The sequence below is a fragment of the Choloepus didactylus genome, chromosome 8, assembly GCF_015220235.1.
Source record: "Choloepus didactylus isolate mChoDid1 chromosome 8, mChoDid1.pri, whole genome shotgun sequence".
NCBI lineage: Eukaryota > Metazoa > Chordata > Mammalia > Pilosa > Megalonychidae > Choloepus > Choloepus didactylus.
This window is the reverse complement of record NC_051314.1, coordinates 89608153-89619243: the sequence shown is the minus strand read 5'-3', so window position 1 is coordinate 89619243 and position 11091 is coordinate 89608153. Positions and strand designations below refer to the sequence as shown.

The 11091-nt window shown below is 41.1% G+C and overlaps 2 protein-coding genes across 5 annotated transcripts in view; one reads left to right on the top strand and one right to left on the bottom strand.

Moving 5' to 3' along the window:
* Positions 1–6544: 6544 nt before the first annotated feature.
* On the bottom strand, positions 6545–9512 carry AMIGO2 (adhesion molecule with Ig like domain 2). 2 transcript variants are annotated; one of them, XM_037845896.1, is made up of 3 exons: positions 9373–9512; positions 9104–9173; positions 6545–9016 (listed from the first exon to the last, which is right to left on the bottom strand). In XM_037845896.1, the coding sequence occupies exon 3, from the start codon at positions 8951–8953 to the stop codon at positions 7388–7390; it is 1566 nt and encodes a 521-aa protein (XP_037701824.1). In that variant the 5' UTR covers positions 8954–9016; positions 9104–9173; positions 9373–9512; the 3' UTR covers positions 6545–7387. The 2 variants fall into 2 exon arrangements, with proteins under 2 accessions (XP_037701824.1, XP_037701823.1); XM_037845895.1 differs by lacking the exon at positions 9104–9173 and having other exon boundaries at positions 9373–9463.
* PCED1B (PC-esterase domain containing 1B) overlaps positions 9355–11091 on the top strand; it is a 266494-nt gene continuing 264757 nt past the window's right edge. For 2 of the 3 annotated variants that reach the window (XM_037845900.1, XM_037845901.1), the window contains exon 1: positions 9379–9630. The gene's annotated coding sequence lies outside the window, so the exon portion shown is untranslated. Of the gene's footprint in view, positions 9631–11091 lie in introns of all 3 variants that reach the window. The other variant, XM_037845903.1, reaches the window with a different exon arrangement.

The window sequence follows — 11091 nt, the reverse complement described above, 5'->3', positions numbered from 1 at the left end:
ATGAGGAAAATTCATATTGGACTCCACCCAAAGGTCCAGAGGTAAACTACCAAAAGTCCTCATTCTACAGCAGTTCCACAGAAGTGTGGCGCTGCCGAGACATGCCCGAGCCCTTGGCTCCTGACAGCCACTTTTGTTGAATCCCCAGGGATGTGAGGTACATTTGCAGGCTCACCTTCCATCCTGTCTGCATGTTCAGTTGCGGAAAACAAACCAGACCTCTCTAAACACAGAGTCTTCTTTGAAGCCCCAGCTCAGGCATTTTCTTCCAGGAACGTTTCCAGAACCTCCCTACCTTTTGGGCATTTCTGTATCATGGCACTTGCTTCATGATAAAACTATATTTCTGCCTCCCTTTGAAATCTGGAAGCAGCTTGATTGTTGTTGTAACTTTGGGTCCAGCACAAGGACTGGCACATATTAAGTATTTGATACTGTTTGTTCAATGAATGAGTGAATATAATTGAAAAGCTAAGACATAGAAACACTTCTATATATTAGGTGCTGGGTAAAGAGATAAAAGACATATCTTCTAGTAGTTGAGGGTCTGATCAGGAAGATACAGAACCATAAAACCCAGCTTGGCTAAAGGCCAAAGGAGTGAGCCACCAGGGTTAGGCGGGATCACTGAAGTTGGGTAGGAGAAGGACACAGAGGAGAATCACTGAAACTTGCCTCCAGCCAGAGAAAAGGAAGGAGGAGGGCAAAAAGAACATGATGAGTAAAGCCCTCTCGTGGAGCTGAGAAATATGACAATTTAGTGTGTTACAGTACAGAGAATTGAGACTATTTTCTGGATGTAGAAAGAATTGAGTTCAAATTCTGACTCCCTTACAAGCTCTGTGACTTTGGACAAGTAACTTAACATTTCCAAGCCTCAGTTCTTTCATCTGTAAAGTAGAGGTAAAAATAACTTCTTTCTTGATTGTTCTGTAAACCCACAACATCCCTAATAATAATAATAATACTAATAATAAACCTTCCTCCTAAGAACAACACAACATATATAACATATATAATGCATTATTCTCATTCCTCACGATATGGCTAGGACCCATTAGAAAGCTTCATCTTAACCATAGAGACAGCAGGGTTTGGGGCTGGGAGTACAGATAGAGGATCAGCATGAAATCTTAAGGTCTCTTTCTCCTTTAAATTTATCAAGAATGATAATATATCAGTAGCAGAGTTTTAAATCGAATCCCTGACATACATTTCAGAGCACCATTTCCTAAGGTATTAGCATCCCAACATAGCATTCAGTTCAAAAGTTCAAAGCATCTATGGGGCAGTTTCCAGGGTTCAAGTCTGTGCCACATTAGTCCATCTGGTTAAGGCGAGGTCTTTGCCAATTATCTTCCTTTTCTTACCTCCTATTTGCCATTAAAATCACTTATTAAGTGACTCAATTAAGTAACTCTTAATTGTGTTTATTTCCTCTCTCCGTTGTATTGCATTCACCTTGAAGGACAGAGAGTAGTCATTAGATACCACTATGTCCCCCACAATGTCTAGCAGTGCTCAGTAATCTTCTTCTGGCCATTTGTAACCAAGAGTTTGACCCTTGATCCTATGATTCTATGATACTTGACTCTATGACACTAAGATTCTAGAGATACTACAAAATTCTCCGATAACATGAACTTGATACTCTGTTGATGTATTACCTCATAGAGAAATTTAATCAGGTAAGCAGGCATAGTTACCTTGTGAAATAAGTTTTAAATTATTTTGAGAAATCTAATTTTAAAATTAGTTTGAAAAATCTCCCACTGGATCTGAACTGTCCCTACTGCTTCTCTGGAAATTAAAAAAAAATTCTTTCATACCCTCTCAAATAAAACTGTTTACCCTTCAAATGTGTCATTTTTAATACAAAAAAAATTGAATGTAACCATTTATTCATTAAAGTACTTTGAAATATAGTTTATAATGATAAAGTAGATATTCGTTTTGCATATTAAGCAATTTCATGTGTGAAGGGCAACCAGATTAAAAGGAGTCAATAGACTGGAGAAGTCTAGTCTATCAGGGAGAGCTCCAATTTTGCCACTTGTGACACTGTGTTTTTCCAGGGGGAAAAATCATTTCCACCTTTATTATGTTTGAATGGCTTATAAGCTCCTGACCTTCCATTCTTCCTCCCCCCACTCTAAGATTTATAGGAAGTTTATTTATAGCCTGTGCTTTACAAACCACTGGTAGAACACCTATATTGGTAGAATACTTTTAAGAGGACTATGCAGAGATATCTCTCAAATGATTATCATGATAAAAACAGCCTATCAGATGAGTTACATGGGTAACTTATTTATCTTTTTTGAGCCTCATTTTCCACATCTGTAACTGTAGTGTTAGCATTTTAAATGTAACCTTAAAACTGTAAGCAAGCTGTGTATTTGAGTTTAAGTCTCACAGAAGAGCAGTATCTAAAGTATGTACCCAGACATGAATAGGCACTAATTGAGCTATACATTAATCACCATTGTTTGTGTTCTCTCAACTATCACCCCAGACTTGGAGGCACCATGCCCCAGGTATCTTAAAGGATGTAGTGAACAACTGAAATAAGGAACTAGTGAAGTTCTCCAGATCCCTGTTACTTGTTACCCAAGAAGTTTATCTTTCTTTGTCTCAAACATGTAAAAGCCATGCCAAAAAAAAAAAAAAAAAAAAAAAAAATTACTTTTGGGAGGCAGAATTGGGAAGTTTCCCCTTCCCTCTTTTCCTCCACAGCTCGTTCAGTGTGTCTGCATTAAACTGCGCAGAGCAATGAACCCAGATTTGGGGGAGGCGGGGCTCATCTTCTTAACTGGTGGCAATATTTCCCATCTTTCAGGGCTGTTGTGATGAGATATGATAATGAATAAATACCAGTCTCACTGTGTGCCTGGCACTTAGTAGTACTTAATAAATTGAAGCCACTGTTAACACCATATATATACCACGCTTTATAATTTTCCAAGTGAATGTTTTTCCATACTGTTTACTATGATCCTCTTGAAAACCTGGATCACAGCACTGGTTAGTGGCAGAACTGAGAACCAGTCAAAGGAGCACCCCTCCCTGGGCTTTATCCACAAGTAACAGTGGCCCCTTAAACAGTCCTCTAAATTTTCAAGACGTTGTTCCAAGAGGTGTTAATGCAACTTTGTATATACTACTAACAATAATGCTTGCAAGGGCAAACTAATCGTGATCTTTCTATACCAACTTTCATACTATGATAAGTACACAACATGGGTTTGGGGGCTTGGGCAGTGAGGGGTGAGAGAACTGTAAGAATAATCTTAGTGCTCTCTAAAAATATTAATCTAATATATTGGAAAAACAAAAGAGTTTGGTTTTCTGAAGATGAAATCGGTATTCAAACATCCTTGGAACATGCCCTCACTTTACTATGATCTAATCAAATTTGAAAGCGCCAAAGCTCATTGTTAAAAATCTGATCTGTTGTAGCTGCTGTCAAACTAAAAATAGTCAGTTTAAAACAAATGAAAGGATCAAGGGTTTAGTCATCTCAAAGTAATTATTCCATGGTATTTTATAATTTAGAAAAATACAAATTACAAATTACAGCCAACAGTTTACTCATAGGGTTCATATAGTATCAGAGAAACAAACTCCTCTGTTTTTCCAACATACTACAATAGTTTTGTTTTTTTTTAAGGGAGCACTAAGAGTCTTCCTTTTATTAATAAATCCTTTACCAAGTAAGAATAATGTATTCTGATATAGCCCCAAACACAAAATTTGATAAGGTCCCATTTCAGGATATCTTTCATCAAAATAGGCAGAATCAGAATTGCCTGGTGAGTTTTTTAAAATACAGATTGACAGGCCTTACTCCAAACCTCCTGAATCTGGCACTCTGGTGGGGGATGTGCAGAGGGGTAAGTGCTGGAAACCCTTGTCTAACTTCCTTCCATGATTCTATCGATAAGTCCAGTTTGGGACCTAGTGCTAGATCATTGGTAAACCAGTTGACACTGGAAGGATCACTAATCAGACAGCACTCACGGCAACAGTATTGGGGGATGTTTAGACTGAATCCTGTTTTAAGAGTGCTTAGCAGGATCATCCAAAACCCAATGTCTTTTCAGAATTCGGACCAAAAGCATATCTCTTTATCCCTCTTATATTTCTACTCCCAGGTCTCACCCACATCCCCTCTGATAAACATCATAGAGAAGTAAAAAACATTTTTCTGTGAAAATAATTCAATCATTTAAAGCTAAAAATGAATACATTTAACTCCCACTAAGTCAACGAGGATTAATGCAGAAGTTGAGAAGAATAGGAAAATATTTTAGGCCGTTGTTTCAAATTATAAATCTTAAAAGTATATTTAAGAAATTTAACTCACCAGTAACTATAGAATATATCATAAACACATAGGAAATAGTGGACTTGATATCTTCATTACAGTGAAAAAAATATTCTAAGCCAGGGAAAATTTCATCTCTATGATCTCTGCTTAGTTTCTACAGTGATTTCCAATTTTCTCACAACTATGTAATAAAAAATACTAAGTAGTTTAAAAGAATAACCCAGTTACATAAAGCCAGATTATTACTCTGAAGGAAAATTATATAAAAGTTTTGAGTGGGACAAAGTTTTAAAACACAAATTAGTTTTGTTCCTATATTTAAAATACATGTGATCAGGCTTCTACCAAGAAAAAAAAAAAAAATGATACACTTAAGAACTTAAAATTCCACATCATAGCATTCAACTCCATGCTTTGTTATCACTGTCCTTCCTACTTATGCTCAAAATGCAGTTTTGCTTTTCAGTATTCGGGATTATTTTATTTTATTTTATTCTATTTTTGGTTGGGTTATAAGTATCTTGGATTATAAATATAAGCACAGATTATAACCTGTGCTTTAACCAAGGCATGGGTATCAGGACCAGCCACCCATTTCTAGTACTGTCCATATTCCCCTGACAAACACAACATGTATTTCCTACAAGCAAAAGTTTTAGAGCTTTAGGGTGGGAAAGGGGAGTTAAGGTTTAATGGGTACTGAGTTTCTGTTTGGGATGATAGAAAAAGTTTTGGTAATGGATGGTGGTGATTATGGTAGCACAACATTGTAGATGTAGATGAATCATACAGGTAAAAGTGATTAAAATATATTATATATACATGTACCACAATAAAAATGTTTAAAAAAAAAAAAGTGTTTTGGGGCCAGAAACACATTAGGATCCAATCCAGAAAAGGCTCAGAGATCCTCTCTGCAACTTCTCTTGAGGCAGCCCTTCCCATTATTGGAGGGTTTTAGTGGTTCAAGAGTTCTGCCTTGTGTCCAGCCTAACTAGTTGTGTGACCCTGAGCAAATCACAGCATCTGAGTCTGAGTTTCTCTAAATATGCAGCAAGCAGGGAGGGGTGATTTCAAAGTTCATACATAATCACAGAATTCTTCCTAATTATTTGAATGGCAGTATCTGGAATAAAATGTTTGCCTGTAAACATCTTACGGTCTGAGGGATCTTGTCTAAAGGGTGAGATCCATGTTTAAGAGGCAGGGCTAGTCATTTTTTTAATACCATGCAAATGGCAATTTTCAATGCATGGTTCTGCATGTTATTCCCTGAAGTTATACTCACTTAGCCCCCTGCTAACCAGCTTCTGCCACTGAGGGCTTGGCATTTACTAAGCTCACACTAAGTGTCCACTTTTCTTAATATAGACACCATTCCCCCAAAACTCTATTGCCAAAGCCAAAAGTCGTTCTTCATCTTTATCTACTTCGCTGCAGTTGTCACTACTGCCCACTCCCGTTTTTTAAATACACTCATCTCTCTTAGCCCCAGTCGCAATGCATTTTTGATTCTCCATTGCCATTTTTTGACCACTCTTTTATTTCATTCTTTCGCTCCTTTTTCATGCCCATTCCTGAAATCAGGGCTTTCCTTTCATTCCTGTCACCAATTCACTGTGTGATCTCAGACAACCTACGACCCACTCTGGCCCTCATTTGTCCCTGACAAAGGGAAAGAGCTTGATGATCTGGAAGGTCCCTTTGACCTATTCTAGTCTATCCTATTCCTATTCCTGCATTCCATCAGTATGTGGTACGATTTCAGAAGGCCAGTGAAAGTCTGTGATGGAGCTAAGACCACCAGAAAATCATCAGTGCTAGAGTGTGAAGGGACCTTAAAAATCATCTGTTCTGAGACCCTCATTTACAGCTGAGGATATCTAGGTCCAGATTGGAGGAGATGGGGACATCATGGAAGAGATGGGGACAGAAAGGTCTCCTGGGCTCTCACGTACTGCAGCAGTTGTAGCTTATGCATCTTCCAAACCTGGTTGAAGTAAATAATGATATCAGAGTAACATGTGCAAATTGGTCTAGAACACATTTAGAGCCCTTTTTCCCCCTTAGAAAAATAAACTCAACACTGTAACCCTAAGAACTTTGGAGAGGTAATTACTATAGGTGCTGTGTTACATAAAATAGCATAATCTGATCACATAAAATATCTTTATGTTTTTAAATAACCAAATAAAACAGAACAAGTCACAGGATACATATATTTACATTAATTCAAGTTGTTCAAAGCATAATACAGTAGAATCCATTTAACAGTTCACATAATTTTAAGATTTACAGATACACAAACGTGAACAAATATTACTTTGTTAGAACAAATCTTTAAGAAGTTACTTAAATTTTTTATTGACTACATAAGTTATGGCAACAAATAATTTTTAAATGTTCAATGAGATCTTTTGTACAAGGATAGGAAATGTACAGGATGGAAAGAAGACAGTTAAACAAATGTATCTGTATTGCACTATTTAGCTAAAACCATGAAGGATGTGACATTGTCCAGTAATTTTTTTCAGTATAGTGTATTCCACTGATCTGAAATGGTATTAGCTGAATAATTCCCAAATCTAAGTTGTGCTTTATAAATAATTGCTGCTCTATTCTTCCTTCTATATTTCTTAACAATGAAATAGGACACTAATGCTTTTCTTTAAAATACTTCAACTTCTATCCTAAAAAGTTAGCAAATGTCTATTTTTAAGAACACTAATAACTTTTTTTTTTCCTTTTAAGAATCCCAAATACAAGGAACAGGTTAGTCATTTCACCTCTGGGCCAACTTTGAAATTATCAGTGGTGCTCAAGACTAAGATATTGCTATCTAGAACCTAAGTTTTGGAAAACAACCCCCTCTTTTTCTGGCATGTAGGAGAACCAAATGCCTTACCATATTTCCTATTAACCATTAAAGAGAGCACTTAATTGTATTTTAAATAACAAAACAACACAATTTCTGTCCTGCTATTTATTTTTCAGACCATACATAAAGTTAAATATGGCGAGAATAAATAACTACATCATACAAACACAGGCACAAAATTAAGTGGACGCCACAAAGGGTGTGTCTGAAAACACTGAATTGACTGAATCTGAGTCGGATTTCACCCTCGTGGACTTTAAGATGCCCTCAGCTATAACCGTCTCACTGGGAAAGAGCCTAACTTTCCCATTCTGCCCTGCTGCTGTATCTTTCAGGGGTTCCAAAAACACCACTCTTTTACCAGCACCCGCTTTCCGTTCATCAGCTGGCACATCACTGGCAGGGCCAGGATTGAGAATAGATGAATGAACATTGCTTTGGTTTAGCATATTTTTCTGTCTCTTGGTTTTACACTTGCAGGGACACGGTGTCAGATAGAGGTACAAAAGTACCAAAACAATACTAGCCACACAGGCAGCAAGAGTGGTAAAAGCTGTGTTAAATGCCTCATGAGCATGAGATCTGTTTACAGTGAAGTTGCTCACGTTTATGGTGACATCCACAGTTTCATTTAACAGTCGTTGCCTATTCACTGCAATGCAAGAATATACTCCAGCATCCTCGAAACGAGGACTTTCTATAACCAAACTTCCATTGTGGAACACGTGAAAGTTTTCTATTTCTCCACCCGGCTCCAGCAGTCTGTTATCTGGACTGACCCAAATGAAATCGGTATTTGCATTACCAGTCTTGCTGTCACAGTGAACAATTAACCTCTCCCCAACCTGAGCCTCATGAATAAAGCCAAGTGCACGGAAGGAACCATTGATGATGCTGTCTGAGCAATTCATAAAGGTATCCTGGAGCAAAAGCACCTGATGGTAGTGCCTTGAGTCAGTCCACAGCTGACAGGTATAATCATTCTTAAAATCCATGACTGAGCTGAAGTGCCTCCGATACCAAAAGGTAAGCAATGAATAAAGGGGACAGTCACAGATAAATGGGTTTCCATGAAGGTAGATGCCTCTCATCTGTTTTCCTGGCACTAAATTTATTTGGTGCATTGGCATGGAAGGGATCCGGTTATAAGAAACATCTAAAAACATCAGTTCTGGCAGCTTGAACCTTCCAACATACAGATCCATTGGAAACTGCGTGAGAAAGTTTCCACTTAAGTATAGTTTTTGCAACTGGGACAGCCCTCCAAATGCTGAAGGATCCAGATAGGAAATGTGATTGTTGTAAAGCAGGAGCACTTCCAGAACCTTCAACTCTTGGAACACTGCACTTTTCACAGTCTTCAGCTTATTGGATGATAAATCAAGACACTTCAAATTTGGAGTTGTGGAAAAACTGCCCGTGGAAACGCTAGTGATGTTGTTATGGCGAATAATAAGAGTGTTCAGTTTTACAAAAGACACTGGAATCCACTCAGAATCCAGAAGCCCGATTCTGTTATAACTCAAGTCCAGTCTTTTAATCAGTTTGAAAAGGTTCCCAGGCACCTTGGACAGGTTTTTGTTGGTGCAGCTCACGATATCGGTGGCACAGATGCAGGCGGTGGGGCACATTCCGAAGGCGCCACCGCTCACAGTCACGGTGACCACCAACAAACACAGCAGTTCTCGGCAGCTCGGTCTGACAACTCCAAGCAAGGTGGGCAGTGTATGTAGACGTAGAGACATTATGGTCGCCCCGAAGTCTCTTTCCGGCGTCTTTTCCACCAGCTCGGCCTCCCACCTGTGAGCCTGGTAAACAATATTTAGTATTTAATATTTAAGAGGGGATGCGAAAGCAGAAGTTAACTACCATTAGGTAACCCATAAGAGTCATACCTTGCTTAGCTCCTTTTCTACTAACTTGAAGGTTTTATGTTATACTGGGGAGCTCTATTTTGCCTTTTCACTGTTAAATAAAACAGACATTTACAATCACAATCTATCAATACAACCTTCTTACAATCAGAAACAATACCTTTTTTTTTTAAGTTGCACCTAGTGTTTTTTTTTTTTTAACTCCTCCCACAGACACAAAAATACACAAACATCTTAAAAACAATTACGCGGAAATATATAGCAAGCCGCCCATTCAGAAAACAACTCACGGAGCTGGGAAGACTTGCGGGCTCCGGGGAAGGCCGCCGATGCTGCTGTCTTCTGAAGGTCTGTGTGTCTGTCTCCCTGTCACTTTCGCATCTTCGGAGTTCCTTTCCCTTTAGCTCCCGGCGGGCGGCAGCCTCTCGCTGGCTCTCAACTTTGAGGAGTTTCAAGCAGCCGCGGCGGCAGCAGCAACCCCGGGCGCAGGAAACCTCTCCGCCAGCTCCGATAGCTTCTCCCGGGTTCTTTTCATTGCACGCTTGAAGGTACTGCCTCGGCACTCTGGCCTTCTGGCCGGCTTGTGCCCGCGCGAAGGGCGCCCAGCTCCCGCAGCCGGGTCGGAGGGGTAGGGGCGCGAGGAGCAGGCCTGGGGTGGCCCCGCCTCTCCGCGCTCCGGTGGCTGAGGTCTGGGCTTTCCCGCACGCCCCCGGGGTTCTATTCCCGCGCGCCCCCAACACGAGTCTAGCTCCGGGGTTGGTACGGGAAGCCCGGTCCCGCCCGCGCGCGTCCTCTCTCTTGCCGGAATCGCCTCCGGGCTGCGAGCGGGCGCGGGAAGGGCGCGTGGCTGGGGGTGCGCGGCGCAAAGAAAAGGGCGGCGGCGCAGCCAATCGGAGCGACGGCCGGCTTCACTCTCACCCCTTTACCCCTAGTTCCCGCCGCCGCCGTACCCGCTCCCCCTCCCACTCCTCCCGGGACCCCAAGGGCGGCGCACGGGTGGCGTCCACACCCAAGGCCCGGGCTCGCGGCGCTGGGAAGCCCTGCTCGCCTCTCCCGGGTGAGAACTCACCCACCCGCTACTGCCAATTGCATGCGTTTGTCCAGCCCAGAACAGGGTGCTGGTAATGGGGGGAAGGTTAGGAGGAGACGCCCCGGATGGATGGTTAGCACCCCTGGGTCTAACTTGGTCGCCGCTGTGCAGGTCACATTTCCTCACTCAATTCCCCGATCTCTTACAGCATTGTTTTGGGGCGAGGACTAAAGAGGTTTTATCTGCACTGAGTGCTGTTGGTTTTAAAGGTTTACAAAATAAACACAGACGCCACCTTCCGTCTCCGCCCACATTTGGGGGAAGAGGTCGGGGGGAAAGGGAAGTCGAGGACGTTTCCTCTCCAAGGACAAGGATATCTACTTGGGGGATAGGAAAGGAAAAGGAAAAGCGCAGCAGTAACAGCCCGTACCTCCCTGGGAAAGTTCTATCCTTTCCGTAACTCAAGAGGCGGCTTAGGGATGATGTTCAATTCGGGGATGAGAAGGCAGGAACGAAGGCATGGAGCCGACCTTCCGACCGGAACGCAAAGTTAAAGGTATTAAACTTAAAAAAAAAAAAAAAAAAAAAATCCCAGAGCCAGACCATTTTCAGCAAATGTGCCAGTGACTCGCCCCTACAGGGACAGTTCCCAGAAGGGACGTTTGCGCTAGAGACGTTTCCCGAAGTGCTCCCTATTTGACTACGCTTTGGTCCGGCAGGTCGGGGAAGGTGAGAGCCCCAGAGGACAAGGCCATACAAAAACGAAGTGGAGGGAATTTTTGTCTAATCACGAGGTCAGTTTTAACTATGGGATTTGACCAAGTCAAAAGGCCCATTTGATCATTATATTCAGATTAAAAGAAATAATACTGCCCTAACAAGAGATGCTAACCAAAGCAGAAGGGATAGGGAGACTGAAAAGCAGACCAAACATGAAATTGAGAAAACAGTGGCAAGCAAAGCCCAATACTTATGATAT